This window comes from Varroa destructor, unplaced genomic scaffold (assembly GCF_002443255.2).
Source record: "Varroa destructor unplaced genomic scaffold, Vdes_3.0 BEIS01000004.1, whole genome shotgun sequence".
Classification (NCBI taxonomy): domain Eukaryota; kingdom Metazoa; phylum Arthropoda; class Arachnida; order Mesostigmata; family Varroidae; genus Varroa; species Varroa destructor.
This window is the reverse complement of record NW_019211457.1, coordinates 15,557,413-15,583,985: the sequence shown is the minus strand read 5'-3', so window position 1 is coordinate 15,583,985 and position 26,573 is coordinate 15,557,413. Positions and strand designations below refer to the sequence as shown.

The 26,573-nt window shown below is 41.8% G+C and overlaps 1 protein-coding gene across 17 annotated transcripts in view; it reads left to right on the top strand.

Annotated features, from left to right (window-relative positions):
- Positions 1-26,573, top strand: part of Pkc53E (Protein C kinase 53E) — a 247,332-nt gene that overhangs the window by 116,723 nt on the left and 104,036 nt on the right. For 15 of the 17 annotated variants that reach the window (XR_015325533.1, XR_015325532.1, XM_086985903.1 and 12 more), the window contains one exon: positions 21,861-22,082. Coding sequence is in view for 15 of the 17 variants with exons in the window: in XM_086985903.1 (XP_086842029.1) it covers positions 21,861-22,082 (222 nt within the window). In the remaining 2 variants the exon portion in view is untranslated. Of the gene's footprint in view, positions 1-15; positions 5,773-18,685; positions 20,705-21,860; positions 22,083-26,573 lie in introns of those variants that run through there. The other 2 variants (XM_022801459.2, XM_022801465.2) reach the window with 2 other exon arrangements.

The window sequence follows — 26,573 nt, the reverse complement described above, 5'->3', positions numbered from 1 at the left end:
GATTTTCATACAGCAACATGCATATGAACAACCCAGTGACCATATGGACATAAAGACACAGTCCCGTTCAGAAAGTAACGTTCTCGGTCAAAGTTTCGCTCTTGTCAGCTAATTAAAGCGAGATGTGACAGCGGGAGCTCCAAGATGTGGCGAAGGACTCTTTAAGCAGTGGAATTTGGAATGTGTCCAACAGCGGTTTATACTATTTGCTTTAGAACCAGTTTCGTATGGGTCTGTCGTCCAGTAGTTTGCAAGCTGGCCTAAATACAAAGCAACAAACTATCGTAACAAAACGAAGTTATTCATCATGGCCGAACGGTAGGAGCGGCACAGAGGAAAAGAAGCTAAACCCAGCGTGGGAGCACTGTGTTCCATCTGATGGAAAACTTGAAAGGAATCGAGAATTGGAAATCCTGTGTGAAAGCAAGGATTTGGCAAAAACTACAAAACCGTGCTTGGCGCTTTGCTACGATTTGCTATTGCTCCACTATTTAGCTAGCAGTATATCTCTGCTAGCGGGTTAGTGTAAAAATTAGATTAGGCCAAGTGGTCTCCGCTGCCTGCGACACCCAGGTCTTCACTAGGCAGACCGCTCTTCTTTCGTAACCAAGCAAGTCTCTTTAGGAGTTTTCGAAATGGCTACGAAGCGGACCGGGTCGCGCAAAACCCATGTTGGAACCACGGTGTAACAAGCAGACATCACTTCTTTGTTTTTGACGGTTCGATCTTACTGCTTCTAGTTGCTTACTTTGTTAGTGATCGGTAGTTATCCTGTGGCCGACTCCCGGTTCGTGCCAGTCAACGGCGGCATCGTAGCCCATTGATCGCCCATTGATTGGTGTTTCGCCCCTATGCCTTCAGCCTCCCTTTCCAAGCAGCTTCCTTAAAGCTTCTGCCCCAATTTTCCTCGCCTAGAATCGCTGTGTTCTGTTGCCTCATGGCGTGGCGCAGCTACCATAACTGAATCAAGGCACTTGCGCCTCCTATTTGAGGGTGATGTGAGATGCAAGGAAGGCACAGGAGGCGACGTGACTTCTACCTGGTTTGTTACTTGTCTCAACCGAGATGGTGGTGCCCAGAGCCGGCTGGAGGACTAAGGGCTGCTGATACAGGGTTTAGCCTGTTCGCGCCGCCGCGCTACGTTCGACTCCTCTTAGATGCAATCTTTTGGCTGGCTGTTCGGATAGCCAGTCAGTATGGCAAGGACGCCCTACAGTCCCACGGTGAAGGCTTTTCCGCTCGTTCAGAGTTCTAGACGGGGTCATCAGATTGTTGTTTGCCTTCCTTACTGATTCGTTCATGAAGCAGAAAGTGCTTTCTAATAGTACTCGTTCAAACAGTATCCATTAGCTGCCGAAGGTGCTTGTCCGCGTTTCGATCGAAAACCCGGTTCCCGTCACAACCGCAGCTGTTTCAGCTGGCATCAAACGGGAGGTTTAGGTTCCTATTAGCTGCTTTGCGCGCTGGCTAGCTAGGAAAACGTGTTTTCATAATAACAATCCCGCTTACTTTCGGTTGCATATCGAAGGGAAACAGTGAGCTCGAGTAAGGTCTCTATTATTTTAGGCCACCGGCGGTGCTTGTGAAATGAGGCTGGCTCCACCGGCCTTCTAACCTAAAACGCAAAATGACAGTAATGAAAGGATAGCATGAGAAACCGAAGTGGGTTTCCGTCGAACGTGCGATCTGGTAAGCGTTTACATAGACGACAGCTTCGCCTCGTAGGAAACATACCAACATTTGCTCCCCCAGAGTGCCCACTTCTGTGCAGATATTTTTTAACAATGTCAACAGGTACGTTCAGGTAGCAGTAAAAATTTGTCGCCGCTGTTAGTTGCTAGCTGATAACTAGTCATCAGTCGGGCGCATAGAACAGATCAGGGTCTCGAGGAGACCTTCAGCTTACGTATTTTTCAAGCAGTGCAGAATGTCTGTGTTTTTTTTAACCGAATCTAAGTAAAGCCATACTCCTGGGCGGGAGCGTAGTCTTGTCCTAATGTGAGAGTACTGCTACATCTTTTCTTGTTGTCCAGGTCCACGCAGGAGATCTAGTGGTTTGTAGCGTCTGAGTGTTTACATTGCCCCAGCAGTATGCTGTTTCCATGCGAATATTGCATTTTAGAACACATTCTTGGCTATTGTGTGCCCTGATGCCGTACAGGTTTTTGCGCCAGCTGACTGTATCGCTGATTCGATGCTAAATGAGTGAGTCAAAGTTGTTACTATTGTGCTATTGTTATCGGTGCGGCGGTTACGATCTGACAAAAAAGCAGGTCAGCGGAAAACAGGTGTCGAAATCTACAGTGGAATTATACTGGATCGTACGTAGTAGTGAACGGTAGTCATTTGCAGTACGTTGTCAATAAGTCGAATATTGACCACCGGAATAGAACCCAGAACGTTTTTGCGCGTCCAAAAGAAACTATTGTTTAGTCGTAGCCAACACTTTCTATGTGTTGCGTAGCCATTGTCGCGTGATAACGTCCAACTCCAGTAAATTGCCCTGAAATGTCATGACAATAATTTTCTTCTTGTTAGCGGTTACCTCAGTGTCTATCCAACGAGCTCCCGTGAGCAATTTCAGCAAAATCGCGGTTATCTTTTCAAACAACTGCGCATACCAGTAATGACAAAGAGCTATTACAATGAGCTAGGCCACTCAGATGTTGACGATGGAGGGGTCTGCTAGCGGCAGGCTAAGAAAAACTACTTTAGGGACCCGATACGTTGTTAAACGCCAAAGTCATATGTGAACGTTTGTGCACAGTTTGCTTAAGTAGAAGGACCTGTATTGCAACTGACTGTATGTCACCTGGTGCCAAATCAAGTGAGTTCTTTGAAGAGTAAAAAGAACGCCGCCGTTATAAAAACGACCGCCACAATCTGTCTGCTTGACGCTCCCTTATCTGTTCATTTTATCGTGGTGTATTCCCTTATGCAGTGCCCGCACTCCACAAAGTCTTCGACATAGAGGCACCTTTCTTTTTTTACGAGTTCTATCTTTTGCCTGCTCTGCTTCTTTACAGCTCATGGTTGCGTTGCGTACTCTCTAGCCGTCATCATCAACGTCGCAGTTTACTGTAAGAGGGTCCGGTCGTATATTGATGACGACTCGGTAGTTATACGTCAACCAGAGTAATAGGCAAGCGACGAAATAGCCGAAGATCATCGTATCATTCTTGGAGAAGTAGACTTTTCGGCTGTTGCAACCGCATCTTCCTTGTATATGCGTCCATCGTTGGGGTGGAGAGTCGCTTATTATCCATACTAATTACTATTATAAATTATTATCTGCAAACCTAGTCTAAGCAGGCTAGTCTTCAGGCATCCGAAACACCGACGCTAGTGACTTAGTAAATCCTGTTCAAAAGTGATATTATGGCTTGATTGCAGGTTGCGTTGCATTGGCCACCTTGCAGCTTGGCCATTGGCACTTTATTTAACTCTGTATGTCTGCATAGATATCAGTGGGTATAATAGTGCGACAAAGGAAACATAGCAAAGGTCGCAACTTCGTCTACTTTTTATTTGACGCTCGGCACCGCGAGCATAACAGTGTTATTATCTCAATGTGTTAACAGGACGCTTGAAATTAACATTTTACTTGTTTACCTTTAAACTACTACTCGGGAAACAACCGTAACAATGGGACGCAACGTTCTTTTTAGTAGAATCTTCATGAAAACGCTAAGTTAGGCCACTAGCTAAGCAGATACATCAATGGTTACACAACTGGGTTATTACACGGCGGCCCGGCACCGAAAACAGGATTCTGCTTCCACCCAGGACAAGAACTATTACGACGAATATTAATTACGAGGCCACCACTAGGGGTGCCGCTACGACCCGTGTCAGAGTAATCGTCTCATAGGTCCGATGCTACAAATAGGAAGCTTCACTGACTGTGACAATCTGCTGTTTCGGCGGCTGCTACCATCCCTGTGCGCATTTTTTCCTATCGCCATTAGCTGGGCTAATGCAGTCTGATGTTGGTGGTCCTATGGGTAATGCCCCAAGCGAAAGAGGCAACGGTGTCTTGTATAGGGTCGAGAACTGACGCTATTGGCCAAACAGATAGAGTACTAACAATAATAGCTGACAACAGGGAAAGTAACGGAAGCGATACCGAACGTAGTCATCAGCGAAGACTAACCTAGCAACTCTGTTGTATCCTTGCTATACATACATGGCGTTCTTTTGTAACCAACTAGAGTGACCCTGTCTACGGGAGTATAGCTGTACCGTCTGTACGCTCAAAAGCTACATGTACGCTTGGTTAAACACGACTAGATGAGCGGAGCTCGAACATTGCCCAGCCAAACACGACTGGTTCTAGAGCAATTGAGACAATTTCCCGTCTAAAGAATAACCAACAAATGCATGCGGTGTCAGCCGCCTTCGACTGTTAACTGATGCCGTATGGACGTGCATGTAGTAGTTGACCCGTGTATGGGCAAAAAGCAGCCAGCGCGCACGGGGCACGTTCGCACGAGAAGAGATTTGTGAAATCGTCGATTCCATTTGACAAGAACGAAGGACAGAGCTCGTCTTGTGTAAATAGCTAGGCAAAAAGTTCGCTTAGAAATCCTGTCGTCCTATTTTGTTGACACAAGTGTACTCGCGTGTGAGAATATGTTTTTCGTAAGGACACGTGCTTGCAAAGGTGCGAAAGTCGCGAGCGGTGTTGGAGTGACCTTGGAATCAGGTCAAGAAAAATTAGTGAATAAATAGACGGGAGCATCTGTGGTACAATGTCCATGATTCGGAATAAAACGGACAAAAACGTTGCAACTATCAGCCATGCAGCAATGCAAGCTATTATACGCGCCTATTACGTTAACTTGCAGCGAACGTTCGTGGTTATTTTTTATACCGTTTTAGTACCGCTGCTGCTGTCACCGATTTTGCGTGAAGAGGTCATCATCTACGAATGACTGTCATATCATTTGCAGTTTTACTATCGGACACAAACATAGACTATTTCAGTGCCTGCGTACAAATGGATTTGTCGAGAGTACTGTGCTTTGTCATATTGTCGAGCTTTCCAATCGGTTGTGGTTGATGTGCAGCAGTAAGCACATAATCTCTAGTTTCCTATAATATTCTCTGTGTAGGGCAGCTAACGAGCGGAGCCTTTTTGCCTAGCACGTGTGAGTAAGAGAACTTCGTGTGTCGGATTCGTGACGATGATACCAACAACAACACGGCAAAACCAATGATGATTTCTGTATGTATCAATTCAACTAGTGGCTGTGATGACCTGATAGAGTTTTCGGACGGATACAATTCACTATGCGTCGCTCAATAACTTACTCAGAACTGACTATAACTAGCGATAAACCAAGCGGATTAAGAAGGACTTGTTTCGTGGCCGTCTCCCCCCGCCCCGCCCCGCCGTCCTCCAAAAAAATAAATGGGGTTGGTGACTGTGGCGCGTTTCTGGTTCGATAGTAAATGGATTGATAATGTTGAGCAGTGTTCGAGCTCATGGCTTGGCGGGCTGTATTTAAACGCATTTTAACGTGCGGAAGTCCAAATTGTTGCCAGACAGAAGCCTGATGGAAACGAACACGTGTCGCAGTGATTTCGTTAGCGATTCGAAACCAGTAGCAAGTCCATCCCCAAACGGATTGCAAGAACGATGATTCCTGGACCGATGAGGCTGGCCGCTGATCGAGTAGTACTCTTGCGTCAGATGCGCTTGATGCACGAAAGCGTACTGCAGCTGGCCAAAAGGTTACATGTTCGGCGAGCACTCACGGCGCCTGAAAGGTAAAATCAGATGTGCTGATCATTTCGAATTGTTTTGAATGGCCTTTTATACGTATTTGTTTCATAAGGCTCTATAGTGAGACGGATGTTGTCGTCGTGGCTATCCGCATAGAGGTGGATTAGCGTACATTTGATCGTTTTAAGATGTAAAATGTGTGTTATATAGACTTTATTTATTGTACACAGTAGTACGTACATTTGATGAGATTCGATTCTTCATCGCCAATTTCATTAACTAAAATTTTACTAAATTTTGCGCCATAAAGAGGACATAAGGATCTGCTTAGTTGTTTCCCAGCCGTCGTCTACTTACGCCTGACTTTGTGCGGCTATACCTTTCTAAGGGCAGTTTGCTGCTGGCTTCATCATTATCTCTCGCCTGTGGAGCGTGACTTCGAGAAGGGAACTTAACTAACGTCTAGATCAACTTAAAAATAGCCTACGGTTATACCTGTATCGGATCGTTGATCGCTGCTACCGCACGTAAACGTTTCATTTACATGCGGTATTTTAATGAAGACTTTCAGCTAAATCAAAATCTTCGAATGTTCACACGGTTTAAGTAATCTTTACCTTCGTACGGCTGCCAAAGATCAGTTAGTGACCTTTAAATATTCACTGTTAACGGGCTCGCACATGATAGATTTGCCACCATTTCGAATACCTATACAATTCTTGAGATCTTTTGTGAATTACAGATAATAATTTTGAATGTTGTAACGTCACAATTATATATATATATATATATACGCACACTGTTCCAGCTAATTACAAATTGTATACTTATAAAATACAAGATAATAGGATGCGGCGCTAAAATCGTTCGAACGTAAGCAATTATTATAAGTTGATTGATCGTAAAAGTTATGTATTGATACAAATTAGTTTTGGTCTTTCCTTTATTTCACAGTTCTGCCTTTCGGTGGCTTTCTATATGCCCCGTTTAGGTCATTCGAGGCAGTCCCCGTGATAGTTTACTGGGTAGCGTATTTGCTTGCTAATCATAGGAACACGCTGTGCTCTAAGCTTGAAGCCAGACATAGACACACTTCGTTTCGTGCTGGATGGAGTGCCTAACGGCGATATCGGACATGACACTCGAAGCATAAAGGTCATCATAAAAGTAAAGCGTTATTTACTTATTTCGCTTGCTATACATTTTGTCGATCTGTTCGCTCTGGCTATCGACGGCTTTAGACAATGACCATGTTGCATCTCTACATTGCTCTGCTCGCGTTTTGTTGACGACAAAAGCGGCTCCAGCATCACCTCATTGTCTTGTCGTCGCTGAGGTCCTCAAGCTTGGTAGTAATGTTCGGTAGCTTTCTTGTGCATCCTTGCAATCTCATTGCGGTCCGACGAAACCTGCCACCGAACGATTCGCTATTACAAGCGGCTATTATAGCTGTTTTCGCCCAAAAAACCGGTCGTGGGTGACCAGCTTTTTTGGGGCGATTTATTAGCTGATCCATGGTAGACTTAGTCTATTCTAGTTGGCGTGATCAGCATCACTGTGGTGCGGTTCTTCGTTACTCTGATCGTTGCACGTCTGCTAAGGAATAAGCAGGCGCTTCTACGGACACCCACGCGTCTTTCAGCCTTTCAGCTCCCAAAAGCTAAAGGACAGACGGCTAAACGAACATAGAGTATACGTGCGCTCCCCCACCACCACCATTGTTGCTATTCCCTTTCTTGATTCTGAGCGCGAGAAGACAATAGGAATAAAAATCCGCCGTTGCTCCAATTACAGGGTTTAACGATAAAGGCAACATGCGTCTTTAGTCGAAAGTTCTTACATTTTTCCGCGGAGAGGAGGATCTGTTTGCGCCCTGCAGGAACCAAAAGACCGCACTTGATACTTTTTTTTTGTATTCGGTACAGATACAGTTACTACTATTTTTCGGAACGTCATTTCGAAGCAATAAGCAGCGATAAAGGCAACATGGAAGCCGCCGCACGTAAACTGGCTACTTTTTGGATAAAGACGATGCTGTAGCCTGAAACACTGACCATGGCTTGGTCCGGCTTACTAACCGTTTGAGCACTTATTGGAGCACTAACAGCAAAAACAGAAGCGAGCCATCAATCGGACAAGCGGACTAGCAAATATTCAAGCATTGGTTCCTCCTTTCTTTACGCGTAGTACGTTATTCCTTTTTTCGGAGCTGGATTTCTGGCCCCCCCGGGGTCTCTACCCCTTTTGCTCTGAGTTATTCTATATACGTCTACTTGCTGTCGAAGTGTAGGAAGCCGGCCCAGGTCCTAGCTTCCTTTCAGTAGCCTTTCTGAATCCTTCTCGCCGTATAGACCGAGGACACATTGGCGACGCCCACGAAACTAGATGTCCTTGGTGATTTTGTTCAGTTCTATTCATTAGAGGGAAAAATCCCTAAAGGACGTGCTTTCCTTTTAGTACCTTTATCGCTCACCCACCTTGTACCCCACAGAAAAATTACCGATAACGAAGAAGTCCAAATAGATTGAAGGGACTCAAACGAGTGCCGGGCTGAATGCCACCGACAGCAGAGGTGATTGTAGGAAAGAGCTGTTCGCAGCAAATAATGTTGGACAGGCAAAAGGCCTCGGCCTGTTGCTAAAACTCTTGGTTTGGGTCACTGCAATGACCGCTGCTATTATTGAGTAGACTGCTTCCGGGGATGCTCGTTACTTTCTCCCAATTTCCGAGCTGACCCTCCTATCGATCAAATGTTTATTGTTATGTATGATATATCACATAAGAAAATAATACATGATGAAGAAGCGGTCGATCTGACCTACGAGGGCTGGATGGGAACAAACAACTAGGGAAAATGAGGGGCCTGTTACTAGGAAAACAGATCTGAGCTATGTTAGAACGGTCTTCGATGAAATCGGTAGAAAACATAAACATGAAAAAAAGAGTAAAGGAAAGAGGTTCCACGTACTAATTCTAATGTATTGAATTATTGGCGTATCTGCGTATTTCAACATTCGTTCACAGAAATAGATAACAGGGAAAAGCTATCATCTTCTGAAGAGATGTTAATCATAGATTAAAGAATCAGATAATGGAATTGAAACTGCTATAAGCTGTGAAATATTAGATGGTGTTCATATTGAAATTATAGGATAATGAAACTTCCTATAATCGCAAATGATATTCACTGTCTAACCATTTGTTGAAAGGTTTTATCAAAAAAATAGTCTCAGTCAATTTCGCATGTATGGTCATAAACCAATTGACAGAAACGGCCTGATATATTAAATATACAGACAGATACGTTAACGTGTCGTTCTAGAATTTGATGCGTGTCTTACTTGGGCTTTACGCTGTGTTTTTTTAGACATTTGGGCCATCCATTATTCGTACATTGTGACAACGGAATAGAGATCCAAAAGACATTCTAAATGTGTAAGCTGTGCTGTGTACAGTGTAGCTATTTAAAAAAAGGTTTGTCGGATTTTGTGCAGGACGCTTCCCGTTGCTTTACGTCTCAATCTTTTAAGAAGATTGCGCTTGAGTTCAGCTCAGACTTGCTAATCGTCGATCTTGGGATAGATTTAGGCAGTTATTTCGAGTCGTGTCGAACCTGTCAGAACGGCACAGAAAACAGAAAAATGGGTTTCTAATGGGCTGAGTAGATACACGACGTGGTGCCTTTCTAAAGCTGGCTAAAAAGTATACCTCGAATGAAATTTTTATTCACAACGAGCAGTGGGCTTCTGGGTTAACGTCAAGCTCAAAACATCATGAACTATAGTTGCTTCAAGCGTGTGGCCCTTTCCAGTGTGTGCACACCTTATGTGAAGCCTAGATTACCTTACGTATCCCTAGAATTAGGGACCAAACTCATTACGACTGTAGTATCTTAAACAAAGCAGGATACAAGCTTGCTCAGACACAGGACGGCATGGTCTCTGGCTGGCTGATATTTGCTTGTGTACGTCACCATTCTGATTATGGACGTCGCTGGTTTGAATTTCAACGTTGACAAATGGCTACCAAAACATGCGATAACCATTACCATATCATTTCGTAAGTATATTTGAGAAATCTCAGATAAGTTCAGCAAACCTTGCCCTAAGTATAGTCGCTAATAGAACAAGTCTTTGACGCTATGCCGAAAGAATGATTCCGCAAACTTGCTTCCAGATAAAAAATGGCCGAAAGTGTTGAAAGAAATGCTAGCTTGAAAAGGTTTTTCTGTGTGTTTAGAAATTTTTTTAATCGATTCAACATCTGAGTGGAAAACACTCTTTACCGGTCATGTTAGTTGCAAAATTACTTTATTATAAAAACATTGAACTACTGAGAACTTGAAGAAAAACATTGAGAAATTATCATCTAGTTAAGCTGGGAAGTCTTCTCTCTTGCGATTTATATGGCAGACTAAGCCATCGAAACTATCACTTATTTAGATCGGTAGATCGAATCATGATTTTCGAAAATTGAGAAAGTTACGAAATTTAAGGAGCCGACAAAGCCTACGAGTCACTTGTTGAATGGCAAAGGATTGTAAATCATAACCGATCTAATATTGATGAGTGAGGCCATTGCAATTATATGTTGAGAAAAACCAAGTTAAGTGTCATCACAACCTTATCGGACATCATATATAATTATCCAGGTCAGAGACATACACAAATACCAGAGAAGCTCTTAGTATAACTTACACGTGCATATTACGTGTTAGTCTAGCTTGATAATGATTTAGGAGTTATTCTTGTTAGCATGTTGCGCTCGGTAGAGTAGTGAGAAATGTCGGAATGGGCTAAAGATTAGCAATGCGCGTAAACGAACAGATAATCACAGTCGATTAAAATTACTTGATTTGGTACTCTTCACGAAGTTACGATTGATCAGACTCATCTTATTAGACAGACAGTTGGCCAAGGCATATTTAGGATTTATGTGAACTTCGCAAGGTCAAGGGTAAAATGTGCATAACGAGGGGTTTGCCTGCCCCAGGGGAACGCGCCGTCACTTCTAGGCCTCCTATGTTTGTAGCCAGAGCAAAGGGTGTAAATTATACGAGCCTGTGTAGAAATGTTTGCAAATCTACGCGTCCTATAGCACGCTGACGTATCGAGAAGAGCTGAAACACTTTTCACGATCGGCGTAACTCTCTACGGACAAACCTATTGAGTTAAACGGAAAGGGAGGGAAATCACGACCTACTGTGTAAGGGTTGTCAGATCAGTGTCGACCTAACCACTCTGACTGAGATACAGCTTTACTGACACAACTACGCTGAGGGAATAACAACAGCGTCAAAGCATTCTTATGCGACAGGAGCTCTGGGAAAGAAACAATGGGAGAAATGCTTAAAACTACGCACGGCGCCACGGATCTTATTTTACAATAGGCTACTGTCCTTCATGGACTCTAGACTTGAAATCTTCACGTTCTAAGGAAATGCAGGTTTAATAAAAATGTAGGTTATAATAAGTATTTATTATTTCTTTTTTTTTTTTTATCTACCCCTAACCCAATCAAGCATGCATGTATTCGTATTTCGTCATATAGCTCCCAGAAAATACTACAAGATAACGGGATCCGAATGAAACCCTTTTCTTTCATTTCGCGATCAAACCAAGTAAAAAAACCATATCTGCCTGCTTGTTTCGGCCAAAACTATTGGAAATGACCATAGCGCAATGACACGCGACCATAGGTTTAATCAAACGTGCCTTTAATGAATCTCTTTTCTTTTTTTTTTTTTTTATAAAAAAACACATTTTTTAAACATTCTTTTCTCAAAAAATAATGTTTTGCGGCTAACTTTCGTGGACTTTTTTTGACGATTCATTAATGAGACATGGACGCAACTTCGCAGAAACAAAAAATGATAACAGCCTATTTTTTTCGTCAAAAGCACGTGATCGCTTTTGAGCTAAAAATAAAGCAAATATCTTTGATATTTTGGAATAATATTTCAGAATTAGATATGTGCCATTTTGACCGCTGGTTTTCTATCACTATAAAATCACATTATAACCTCTGTGGTTTCTAATAGGAAAACTGTGACAAATGATTCTTGCATCCCTCTGTTGGAATTAAATGAAGTACCATTAACAAAGGATTGCAGAGACCGAAAACGATTATGGTTCAATGGTACCAAATCCGGGCTATAAAACGGTCCATTTAAATTCTCTCAATTTCTGTCGGGTAGTTAAATGTGTACGTGGCTAGGCATTGCCATGGTGTAGGGCGACGTCTTTTTTGATCATTGGTTCGATAGATTTTTTATTATCGTTTTGTTGGTTACTGATGGTAGAGGTCTACACAGACTTTGCAGAATGTGCGATCCTTTCCCAGTTCACCAGATACAGAGCATCACCTTTTTTTGTGGGGCAACCGGGGCTTTTTCCTAGAGTCTGGGTCACTTTTTAACTTCCATTTTCACATTATTGTTATATATAGCCTATTTTTCATCATTCGTGACTAATCGTCTCAGAAATAGCTCAATTTTGCACAGTTTCGGAGAAGGGCCAAGTAAATTCTTTTGCTCTAACATTCAAACATCGAGCTTTTTTTTTTTAGCCAATTTTCTTCTAACGATTCAAAACTGTTCTGCGGTGTGTGGTTAACTCGTTGATAATAACATGGCTATTTACATTTTACTCAACTTCTTCTGTAACTCGTCGATCATTATGGTAAGCGTCTTTCATAGAAAAATATCCGGAACAAAAGCAACGGAACCATCTTCTGGCTTTCCCTTCCAATCATGCATCTCGGCTATAAACATAACGTAGAAATTTTTTAATGGGCCTCAGCAAAATTTGTGCCTTTATCGTAGCAAAATTGTAACAAATGTCATTCAGCTTGAAGTCACTCTATCTAAAGTCTAACTAAAGGCATTCTAGCGCTGTTAACGCGTCTGCTAATGCCAACGTCTAACATTCAAGTTACGTTCAAATTCTTCATTCAAATGCTGACACGACGCGTGTCCTATCACGCTTTAAAGCAATCTAGCCGGTTAATACTTTTCCCAAGCTAATATAAGTAAAGCAATAAGATTCTCATGAAGGTATACATGGTTACATGCTACTTGAGCACTCTTCACTTTTCTTGTGGAACGAAGTTTTGCCCCCCACGGTACGCTGAATATTACCGCTGACGCTGTTCCCATCTGATCCTGTTAGCATCTCTCTCATTGTTCTTAAGAAATCTGTACAAATATAATTATGTGTAACGCACCGCACTGAATCGCATGGTTGGGTTATGCAAGCTAAATTGACTTAAGGACCAAAAGGCTTCGCCCTGCATTTCGTTTTACTGAATAATAAGGGCCCCTCAAAGAAAATATTTTTCCGTAATCCCTATCCTTATACGCCCTGTGGTCCAACTGTGAATCTTGCGACCTAATTTGTTTTCCTTTTACTAAAGCTCGAGTTCAAAGGTGTGCGGATCAACGGATAACTACTAGCCATATATTTATATTGGACAAAATTAGGTTGACGTCAAAAGCGGATCTGCGATTCCCGCTTCACAGGCAAAGGGACATCAACGGCCAGGCAGTTGAGACACTGCACACGCGTCAACCCTTAAGAGTTACGACTGGCGGCATTAAACAGAGCATTCAAAACGCAGGCAAATCCTGTTTCAGTTTTGCAGAGTGATTTGACTTTCATGACTGCATACAACTGCTACAACCGCGTGCGGTCTTTTCGTCGCTACTAATAAAATCCAGCCAGATTTTCTACTTGATTATTTTTCTTTTATCAAACTTATATCTCTTCATATATATTTGTGTGACACTTGTTAAAAGCTAAATGACAAAAAGCTGACCGACTGTGGATGAATGGCCCAGGAATAGCGGCAGCAACAACATTCAGGCTGACATAGAGTTGCAAACTATATATAAGGCGTTGCTGCTGCAAATCCTTGAAAACTGAGGCCGGGTTTCTAGTCAGCGCATTGTATCTATGTAGAAAAAAAAAAATGGCAGTAGTTATTAATACAACAATGGCAGGTACGAGATCTCCGATCAAAGCATGTAATTACAGAGGGACCGAGTGGACAAACCAGTCGAACGCGGTCACGCTCCATTGTGTCATAGAGTGAGGGAGACCGGAGGAACTCTTTCTTTCTGATGTTGTAACTCGGGTGCCACGCAAATGGGAAGTCTTGCAGCCCCCCTACTTGCCCGCCCAAGGAACAAAACCTGCTTGAAAGAAGATAGACTCGAGGAAGGCAACAGCCCACCTTGTCTTTCGCTTTCCCCGTTGACCAATGATTTCCCCGTGACTCTACCGACTAACGACCACTTGATGCTCGATTCTTGTCAAACAAATTCTCCCTTGTCGAGAAGCAACGCAACGGAGGTGCCTCAAGATGTATTAAATAATTTCTTCCTACCTCATTTACTTTCTTCTACGGTCCCTTACCCTTCTCGCCATGATTAAACATGACTATACTAGGTGGTTGCACTAGTCCATACAGTCCTGGTTGTAAAGCGCACATCCTCACTGGGTCGCAGCCTATAGCGGACGTTGTCTTGGACAGCCGAGCTACCATATCAAACGTATACAAACGAAGCCATACGCCTTAGCAGTCTCACATTTTTACATGTGCTTCCGCTAACTCTAGTTCTAAAATTCTTCCTCAGAAACACCGCAAGTCTGGTACGCTCGGCAGCACGTTCGGTTGGTTCCTGCCCTCTTCTTGGACAAATGCAGAATTCTTGCAGCTTGTCGTCTCAACAATGATTAGGGGTCGTTCTGACTGGTAGCACCTTTGGGATATGCTCTGGAGCTTATCTGTGGCTGTGAGTGTCCGTCCTTTGGAAATTTGGCAAATAAACATTTCGTAACCGAGATACTCAATCACCTCATGTTCGTTATGACAAAGGAGCTATTAGTGAACAGCAGGTTTCGAGGTCTCGAACTCTAGGATTTGACAAAGGCCAAAGAAATCGAGCTCCTGTGGAAGAGATGTGAGCCACTTAACACCGGGGTCGGTCGCCTTACGACAGCGGGGCCAATATTAGTATTTCTGTCCCGTTCAATAACTGCGTTGCTATAGCGCTACTGCGCCTAGTTCCTTAGGAACTTATGGAATGGAATTTTTCCCTTTTAAACAGAGTACTCAAGCATGATAGCGAACTTCCTCCAAGCAGAGTTCTCAGTGGATCTACACATGGATGTATATTTTAAAAATATTTGTCCAAAGATACAGCTCAGTGTTAAGTATTGGGATACGTTGGGTCATACTGGAAAGAAGACGAATCGAAGATTAAACTACATGTAATGCGTTCGATCACGATTACACGGTGTTCAGGCGGTATCGGGCTACCTAGTTTGTGAATAGCAACACAGCACTAGGTTCGTTGACGTCTACGAATACAATATCCGGACCACGTCGGGATACGCTGGTCTATTATTACAGTCGAGGGAAAACGTTCTAATTTTCAAAACAGAACATTCATGTACTTTCTGTCATATATTGCAGTCCAAGCTTGGTCGAATCAGTATATTAGGTACGTCTACAGGATCCTAGTATTGACAAACATAAACACTTAAAAAATATGCGTTAAACCACAGAATACCTGACGGCGTTCGGCATAGGTTGCCCCTGCACCTTTTTAAGGTGAAATCTGCCTTTCCTTTGATTATTTCCTCTTAATTGATACTTACTTTAGTTACTGTTTATTCTAAAGATTCACCAAATCGTTACAATTTAGCGCTTTACCCATCCAGCACGATTTGTGCTGTAAGCATCAACAATATGACATCGCGCTAGGTTATCACGTTCTCGTCCGCCGTCTCGCCCCCGAGCGTTGGCGCTATTTTATTTCAGCGAATTTTGCGCCTTTCAAACCGCTGTTCCTGGTTTTTAAGAAAAGAAGTTAACAATTCGCTCGTTAACTTAATCTTTAGCTAGGTTCGTCTCCTTGCAGAGCACTATCTAAAGGCCATCTTTAAAGTTGGGTAGCGTCAAAAGTGTTGTTAATCCTTTGCCAGCTAAACTGACCGAAGGGTTATGTGGTTGCGCGTTTCTTCGATGCCTGTCGCTTCCACCCCATGATGGTAGCTGTTTGACGCGAGGCTAAGCGAGCTCAACCTAGCATTATCGACAATCCTGTATGGAGGCACATGCATCACGAAGGTCCAAGAAGTGAAGGCTATTCTGGTTCCTTCGATTGGTGGGCATTGTTCGAGCGCTGCCGATGCAAGCCCTTCTGTATAGAAACAAGAAAAACAAATTGGATGAAAACGTCTGTAGAGTTAGTAACTTAGCCCTTCGATGGGCCATCACGTTTGCACCAACGAGTCAGGGCAGCTGAACGTTTGTCGTCGGAACTTCCATCGAATAAAACTGTTACACTGTTGCACGCCCTGGTATCAGCTCTTTGACGGCCATTATGTTCTGTGCGTTCGTTTATAGGAGTATGTCAAAAGGACAACGATGCTATATATTACCAACGGCAATACAGAGGAATATCCCACAGGCCCGAACTTCTTACGCGGACTACAATGAGTTGCCAACGAAGAGATTGTAGAGAAAAGTTTCAAAATGGGCAAAAGCAGCTAATTAGTTAATTTATTATGGATGTCACATTCATCCCTGCAATATATTGAATCGTGCAGAATGCGGCCTGCACTAATTTAGTTGAGTGGGTAAAGCCTTTGCCACTTGGTTGCTTTTCCGGTTGTTCCATGTGTCAACTCCTTTCGTGCAGGGCTGATATACGCGCGAATTTTTTTATGTCACTGTTTCTGACTTTTAAGTAAACGTACTGCTCCTAAATCGCCCTTGGACGTAAAACACGGGATTATCTGTCTTTGTGCATTCCCCTATACAGCCTCTACACATCAAGCAGTTCTTAGATTTTGAAGAAAGAAGACCCTGGCTGCAGGCTAAACGATAGCTGGTGCTCATTTGACGATGTTATTGGTGGAATAGGCCATGCACTGCCTGCGGAAGATGCATGTCACGCAGCACGCGGTGATGCATAGCATAACAACAGGAAAAGTGAGGAACACAAATTTTTAGATCTTTAGCAAATCTTCCACTCTTTCTTCAGTTGTCGCGCCTGCTACTAATGTTCCGAACATACTGACACCCTTAACATGTCGTGTAGTTTCATATGATAACTTGCACGATAGACAAAGCAAAACATATCTAGAAAGATACCAGTAGTCGATGAATCACAACAATATACCGTCAATAAGACCGGTAACACTCTTTCTGTTGCTGATATCTAAACATGCATAAGTAACTTCAAAAAGATGAGACTACATGAAGTGTTACACATCCACAAGTGCGCTCATATACGCTTTCAGTTAACGTCGAATAGCTCCGAATGCCACGAATGATTGTTCTAAACAAATACAAGTACTTTACAAAAACAAGAGAGCGTTTCATTCACGTTCTCGAAAATGAAATGCTCCATAACTGAATCGTCAATTTTGTCAGCAAGTCATTGTCATTGATATGAGAGATCCGTCGAGGAAGCGGTAGAGAACCAGCTGACATGACGCCGGCAATACAAAAGACACACGATAAAAAAGATCAGTCGTTGAGAAACGCTCTATTATATAACGCTCTATATAACACAATGTGATGAAGTACACGTCCGTCAGACACCGCTAAGGCTGTAGTTGTAGTAGCATCAGTTGTTGAAAATAGGCGTTTATATAAAGAGATAGACGCCGTTCAGTTCTCACGCCCTTTTTCATAAGGTATTCAATGTAGGCTCAAAAGGAACGAATGCATCAAATTACATGGGCATAAACACTGTTAAATAAACCACAGTAGAACGGATTTCTACACCTATTCGTTACCAATAGGGAGCAAAATTATGAGAATAATAATATTAAATGCATTATTAAATATAATAATAGATTTATGTAATATAATAGGGACATACTTTTTATAACAAGAGGAAGAGATCTTTCCATACTGCTAACATGGACGAAACTTTCAGTTGGAGCATTGACACCGAAGGATTTCCATTGCCAGTTTTGAACCTCATATAATAAAAACAAAAACCACGAAGCATACGTACTATTCACAAAGCCACCTGGGTCATCCTTAGGCTTAGTGTCAGCTAATAGGAGCGCCGTCAGAAATAGCAGTTTATTTGCCCCCCCCCACACACACACAAACACCTATATCCAAATTTCTATGGCTTGTCAAATTATTTAGTTTGACTGTGACAGAATTATACAATGTGGAAGGAATACATACATCATAAATGGAACAGCATTTTAGAATGAAAGATTTATACAGCCGGAATTCAAATATAGAAGTGAATAGGCTGGATCCCTGCCCCGACAAGAACAAGACCCTTAAATGCCAGAGGCCAGTGTCTACCGTTACGGGCAAGGCCCTGACGTGACAAACAATGGATCGCTCCAATGGGCTGCTTCGCGGAACTCGGCTAAATAACCGCGTGAACGGCAAGCAACAAGTGGATTGGATGCTTAATAGGCCTTTTAGTGTCGATAATCCGTTGAAGCGAATTGGTCCAGTCATAACGCCTTGCCCGTAATGCTTGTCCTCTTGAACTCTTGTGGTTTTAGGTGTGTACATTATCGAATACAAATTGTATTTTTTAAAAAAACAGTCGCAAATCAAAAATGGTGCTTCAGTTTATTTAGCTTTATTGTTAAAGTTTCTTCCCTTTCGAAATGTTTTGATTAGTTTTAGTCCTGCATTTAGCGAAGGGGTTAGTTATTTGAGAGATGCGCGTAAAATTTCATAAGAAGTAGCCTGAAAGCACTTTCCTTGTAGGAATTTAGTAGATTCTAAGCTTATGGCAAAGAGGAACAAGCTTGCTTGCTATAGCAGTTATTGTTGGAAATGATCTGCGTCATGCAATAGGATGTCAGAAATACGTGTATATGACAACGACAATATCTAAATAACAAGCATATAGGAATTATCTTCGAAGAAATAACAGCGTACAAATGAGAAGAACTGACTGCGCGTACCTAGACAGTATCTCCGACGACCAGTTGACACCTGTTAATTGCTACATGAATTAGCCATTAGCTATTGTCAATATCTGGGCTTAAACCTCTTCATGATAACGTTGGCCTCACTGCTTGGCACGACCAGTTTTACCCTAACCGCTACTATATCTGTTGTGCTTATGGTCGGCTAAGTGCCGGTGCCAAATGAATGTTGACATCGAAAGCCTCGCTACCATGTTCCTCTTTACAGCTATATAATGTTATTGATTTCTACTGCTGAAGCTGTTTTAACTGTTTTGAAGTTTCACGTCGCTTCTCGCGCCGTAGATCGTCTGAATCTACTTCCTGCCATCCCGACAGCGCAGGGCGTCCTAGTAAATGAGGAGTAAATATAATGCACAGCGAAGACAGGACAAGGACGAACGAAACAATTCCAACGACTCCACGAACGAGGAGCTGTCTTGCATTCTGCTATATGTATTACACCATTGAATGTATAGCGTGTATTGCTGAGGGAAATGTGGGGCTGATCGGCATAAGCTGATATAAATTTTGACCAGTATGGTAAGCAGCGGCCGGTTCAAAGATAACGATACAGATCTGCTGAAGCATCCAGACGGCCGTCTACAACGATTCAGTTGTCAATCGAGTTTTACCTCGGTGTCGTCAATCCAGGCCGAACAGACTGCTAACCCTGCTTGACATCGGTTGCTTGGAGATCCTGATGTCAACCCATTGTTACGGTGAAGTCACCTAAAAATGAATTAAAGGTCGCGGGACAGGTATAATGTAATGGGGAAAATGAAAAGGGCGGAAACGCTGGGTTTTCAGAAGTTGTTACGTAAATATTGGTAACAGCAAAGTAGAAGCGTAAGTGAACCAGAAGGACTAGAGTGCTCTAGTTGTGCTAACGCAGGTTAGAAATGGATGTGTGCAGTGAAAAACATGGATAAGGTTTAGGCTTCTACCTTATCAGCAAGAGTGAGATTTGGAAAATGAAGGAAAAGTGCGCTAGTGGGATAAGTAGTTTATTCAATCGTTGTTCCATATGGCCGTGGAGCTGGATTCACCCAAGGGCATCGACAACATGTTCGGCCTTATAGTCATCGTGTCCGGCGGTCTCATAGAGACAGGTCACGAAGCTAAAAGGCTAGAATGATCCAACATACAGCGAACAAAGTAATCATTGCAAAGCAAAGTCGATGAGAATCTGCACGGAACATGTACCGATACGATTCAACTGTATGCTAGAAACAAAACTAAAAGCTAAGGCAAATCAATCGCACCGAAATAGATCGACAGCATACGGACAGTGTAAGTATCGTAAGAGTACGCCCATCGATTTTCATACGGCGGCATTCGACCGCTCTGCTAACCTATTACGCCGATAATACAATGCATGTACAACATTCGGGAACGCGTAAGAAAGGCTAAAGAGAACACGTTTGCGAGTCACTCGAATATTGGGAACATCGACGAAATTCGTTGAGACCGAGTTACTTCTCGCAATGAGGCCTGACAAATAACCCGGGACCTCGACTTCAAAGTTAGTACAGCAGGGTGAAACAACGTCAAGTGAATCGACGTACTCACGGCTACCCAGTTAACGCCATACAGGAGAAGTAATGGACGAGGGACAGGCTAAGATGGGTGTGCATTAGGTGCCGTCTTCAGCGCCCATTGCAAGCTATAAAGCAGGTTTGTTAAGGAGAGGCCTACTTTGGACCTGGCCAAAATGTAAACAGCACTGATCAAGTGGCTTCTAACAGATGTATATAGGCAGTATATAAGAATATCGGTGCCATTGAAGGAAACGACTTACAATAGAAGCTGCACAGTCCTTCAGCCGTAGATGACCTATGGTTAAGAGTGGTGGAGAGGAGTAAGGGAGTGAACTAATTAGAAATTTTGTCTTGGTTAGACAAAATCATTTCTGCTCCCTAACGCTTACAGAGAAGGGCGCCCTCATAAAAGACGTAGAACCGCCGCGCAGTTTTAGCTTTGAGTACACCGGAGGCAGACCGAGCAGGTAGGTGCAAGCTCTCCCTTGTGAGTTCGCTCTTCGTTAATGCTCGTTTTCTAAATATATTAATTGAAAACGCTCAATACCCTATATCTACTGCTATTATTGTTATTACTACTATTATTATACCTTTGTGCAGGTCCCCTGTCTGTTAAAAGGTTACCCTAAATCGAACCTTATGATGTATATGCATGAACCCGTGAAAGTTTGGGTATTTGGTTGTTTGTCGCTTGATCAGAGGGGGATTCGGCTTTCTTACCAGTGGTACTACGCCGCGCATTATGTGACACGTGTCGCGTCTTTTGTTCACTCGACATTTTTCCAAGTTAAAGACTTTCGGTTCAGTCAGATGTAAACGCACAGGCAAGCTTCAATTCGTGAAAATGGCAACGTTCGGCGTCGATACGAGGCGTCCTTTTACCGACAACCGGTACAAAAGTTACACCCTCAAATTAACTTCATTAGCGATCAATAGCCGTCGAAGGAGTGTCCGAACGAATAATGAAACTTCACCGTTCCAATTTCTTCCATCAATTAACCAGCCTACAGCAATGTTCTGAACTCAATATATTTTTCTTGGCTAATTGTTCAATACTATAAACGTATGATAGTTATCGCTGAAGACATTAGAAGAAGCTAGTTATAATGAGGTTGTTATTTTAAAGTATGTGCACGTTGATCTGTCTTATGCTACATGCGCTGACAAAGGCATGTCGACGTGAAAGCAACCTCGAAACACAAACAGTTCTTCACCGTATAAAATAATAATAATGACAATAAAAAGCCTGAAGCAATAAAATAATAATCATACATTGATATTGAACAGCAGATCGTGCCAATAAATTGTACAATTCGATTGCGGATCTGTAACGAAAATGCATCATTATCAGCTTGTTAATGAAATAAAAAAATATTTTTGTTTGTTATTCATAGAAACGCTTAGATCACAAAAAATTGTCGGTTATTACATTACTAAGTAGTAAGCGTATGATATAGTGCACTAAAAGTCATTTTTGAATTATTTCGTGTATGCAATATATTACCCAACTATCGTGACATCGCTAGGTCATACGCGACTACTTAGTAATTCTAGTAACCAAGTAAACGTTTCGCTATTATAATAAATATTCTATCACATCAGTCTCACTTTATCCGATTCCAGAATGAGTGAAGGCGACACAAACTCGAGTGGCGAGGGTACGGGGGGAGATATGGGGCTCACGATGAACCACTCCGGCGGTGGATCCGTCGAAGGCGGCTTCAGACTGCGCGCCCGAAAGGGAGCCCTAAAAAAGAAGAACGTGTTCGTCGTCAAAGACCACAAGTTCCTACCACGCTTCTTTAAGCAACCAACCTTCTGCTCGCACTGCAAGGATTTTATTTGGTAAGGATTTCGTCAATATCTATACAAAGGCTTAAGCGTATCTTTGTTTTCTTACTATTTTTATTATTCAAACTGGCTCTGATTTCGACGAAGAAAAGTTTTCATTGGAAGATGAGGTATTTGTTCAGCCGTTATCTTTGACAGGTCCTAACAGATGAGTCTGCTAATACTCAGATTGTGAGCAGAATTAATAGTATACAATAAAATTATCAAGGTTTGTATGATCATCTCTTCCTCAGTACTATTAACTGATATAGCCAGATATAAATGGACGTATCTCTTCGTATATCAGTCATATCATTTACTAAATTGATCGACCTGCCATGTAATGAATCTGATGACGTGTGACGATGTGTATATGATGAGAAGAGCGTAGCGTACTGGCTTTTCTAAATGCAAACATATGTGAAGCTTGTGGATAAATTTAATTGAAAATCTCTCTTTGAGCGGCTGCCAGAGATTTTTGCCAGAGGAATCTATATCTAATTTTTAGAATGTTTGGAACAGAGCTGAAATCGTATGAGATATCTTGCATGCATCTATTTATTTACCATAAATAACCAGTTTGATTCATATGATCAAAGCCAGATCCTGCAATCAGCACCAGCTGGTACCATATAATACCATATAGTGAACCTAGCTATGGAATTAGAGTCGACTCCCGGAAACATTATTATTATTAATTAAAGTCATGACTGATGTTAACTTTAGCGTACCGATAACACTCTGACGTTACCACTATTGACACCTAACAAGTGACATATTATTGGTCTTTCAAAATAATGGCCGTTAGACATGAGCGTTTGCCGGTCGGAAAATATTCTCTTGTACCTTCTATATCACTAACTGCTTCCTAACCGGGTGTATTTCTTACGGTGATTTATCGAATTATCTTTTTGTTACTTTCATCATCATAAGACCTTTTCCGTCACATATAAAATACTTTTACGTTAGGGATTCATCGAGAACGGTCAATTAATAGATGCAGTCTTTTTCAGCGATATGTCCGAAGAAGTAGAATTTCAGCCCGTAAATGTCGATGAAGCACACTACACATTAGAGTACACATTCACCCCCTGCAAAAAAATACCATATAATCGGGCCGTGTTATCTGCCAGCGTGAATTAAAGTAGTTACCTTTTTAATTTTTAAACATTAGAATAAGATGTTCTAAACACGAGTTTATATATGAACATTACTAATATTACTATTATTAGTTATTAAATTGAATATGAACGAATCGCGCACGCTGATTTCTGTTTCAATAACACATCGCAATAGTTAGTGAGCCAAAATTATTATCTTAACTCTTTTTATCGCAACTCCTCACCTGTCTCACGCGGCTGTTCACGTTCATAGAACGTTTACCTAACCTCTTAATTCTTAAATCACATTCTCATTATCATTAAAATTAACCTCGGCAAAACTTCTGCCAAAACATCCGCGCCGCTAGTATCAATGCGTACCTACTCCACGTGAATGCAGCAAATCAGCACAAAACTATACTAAACGTGGTCCATCCTATAGATTGGCGACAGTTGTCCTCTGCCATGGCCTAAGAAGCTCATTTCTTCTATAAATAGTAAAGGTGCCGACTATTATTATTTGTGAATTGTTGTACCTTTTTTTTTTTTAGAAATACACCGGAATAATAAGACGCGACTCATGACTTTTGCTGTGCCTGATTATAAAGGCGAATTAAATTGATTACACTTACGTTCGAGAAGTTAAGGAAGACTCGATTTTATCGTGGGAAATTGCTACTTTTTGTACAATCTGCTGACTTTAGAAACAGATGTAACGCGGTTCATTTCGATTGTCTGGGACTATGTTGCAATTTTAGTTCACTAACTATTGAATTCACGGTATCGATGCAACTTACTAACGAATGCTCCTTAATTGGTAACGAATGAGAATATAGTTTCGCGCTTACCGACTAATGCCCAACCTGCAAGGATTGCCGTACCGCCATCTCGGTCTTCACAGCGTAATAGAAGTGCTGGTTGACCAAACTGTTTTTATTATTTAAAAAATGACAATAAGATTCGCAAAGTAAGAAGTGCTCGACAATTCGACATCGAATATATTGTCGATTTTGCTGCAATGCAACCGTTGTTATTACTATTAATTACAGATACTTGTTCGGTCTATCGGACCGTCCTTACCTTTCATATGAATATTTACAAATAACATGAAGACGACTATCTTTCTCCGAGGCGTATTACGAATCTCTATAAAAAGACCAAATTCTGTCAGACACGATAAGTTCAGGATCAACGTACTGTACGTTTTTTTTCTTAACGTAATAATCTATCGCAAGCAAATTGCTGCGTTCACTTTTATAATTTTTCGGTCTGTGGCAGAGCAAATCAGTCAAAGCGACCGCGCCCTCGAGACTTTCAAAATCATGACATCGTTCGCATTTATGCTTACGGCTGAATGGTACATAAAATTCTAAAATACAGGATGAACCAGAGCGAACTCATCGGACTCAACTTCATAAGTCAGTCTTCCCTTGCCGGTGCCGTGTTTACTGATTTGACGTGGCAGATTATGACAGCCGCAAGATCAATTTAGTCAATCAATCAAAGGGCGGGCAATGGAGTACAGGCAGAACGGGAAACTATTTTCCTGTTATAAAACTGAGGATTATGCAACGCAAACGAATGCCTTTCCGTGCAAAGCCACACTCAGAACAACGTGATTATCCAACGAGATCAAGTTCTTCTAAAACCTTCTTTTGCAGGGAGGAAATGCTTCTATTCATACCAGATGGAAAAAGACCGCTTTGGTAATTATTCTTCGAAGTCGAACACAGTGGAAGTGGTACAGGACAGCGGTTATACTGCGCCGCTGCATGGCTAACAGTTGATTTCGAATTTTGGCGCGTATATGCCATATTGATTTTGTACTGATATGACTTAAAAGCGCAAAATTTGAAATTCACCGGCATTCAAGTACCCCGAAACGCAACGAGCTATAACGAACGACAGTCGGTACTTGTTTTTATGCGAATAAACCTCAGAGTGGCTAGCGACGACAAGGTAACCTAACGACCTATATGGAGATATCTTTATTTGTTACGAGTCTAATACACACACAATGCAATGCATGGCCATCACTCCGAATTACAGTAATGTTAATTAGCATGTAAAAGTAGACAAATGGACTATGTTAAGGAAAACGTTGATCATAATGCGACACCGATACGAAATTTGTTATCAGAATGTTTGAATTTGGTATTATTATATTGGCTATTATTTAACAAGATCATTAGTGGGAGAATAACGCTTTGTGATGCTGACCGACTTCAAAATGCTTGTAATATTAGTGTGTCATATCTGTGTAAAAGTGGCTTACTTAGGTTGACAACATGATAGGAAAGAAACGGGATTTCCCATGTCGTTATATTACTCACTCTACAATGGAAGTGGTATTAATAAACATGATCGATTTTCATAGCACCATGTTACCTAAAGTCCTCACAAAGCTCTATATCTAACAGTTCATTGTTGTATATATGATTCACATCATAAGTGCATAAATCCGATTGCATAAAAAAAAAAATATATATATATATATATATAATAATGATAAAAGAATAGCTGTCTTAACAGAAAGTCCAGCTGTCAGGACTGGGCCATCCGACCAACATAAAAAAAAATAATGGGCTTTACCTTAGTGAGACCCGTACGTAACGGTGTTATTCAAACCGTCTTAAGAAGAAAATAAAAAATCTCGCCTGATGTGTCACGCGGCTGCAGGACTATTTGTACCCAAAGAAGCAGCTATCCCCACGGCTTCTTCTGCTCAACCCGAGATTGGGAGCTATAGGGTTAGGATTATTCCTATCGAATGTAAAGGCAGAGGTTGTTGCACTACCATAATATCGCGCATGAAAAACACGGAAGTAGTCCGTTTGTGTGTGTGTGTCTCTTAATGTTTGTACGGCGTTTTAAAAGCAGAATTCATTCACGAAAGACTCTCGGAACGACTAAGCCCTCTTGGATTTTCGCACTAGATTGGATCGCCTGCTAGACTCCATTGTCTTGGAAGAAGTTTATAAATACTACCACGTGTACTGCTTATCCATTGTGACCTTAGCAAGATAAAACTTTAATGGAATTATTGATTAAGGATGGGAGACGCAAAAATAGAAGTTTGGTTGGTTAGACGAAAATAAAACAACTAATAAACTCTATTAGTGCTTTCTACGACCGGAAACGATAATCAAGTTTATTAGTCTACAAGAAACAGGACATTCGAAAAAACGTTTTCTGTGACTTCGGTTGTTATTGATTCAGATGTATTAAGAACTCAACGGAATAATTCTTGGTTTAATCTTTACGTTTTTTTTTGTAACGTTCTTTATGTCAAAAACCCTCGGACAACACCGATTCGTAAATGTGTTTGTATAGTATGTTAGCGTATCCAACATTGCTTCTTAATCACCTATATCCTTTCCATGTGCCTATTTTTATGTAAAGTCGA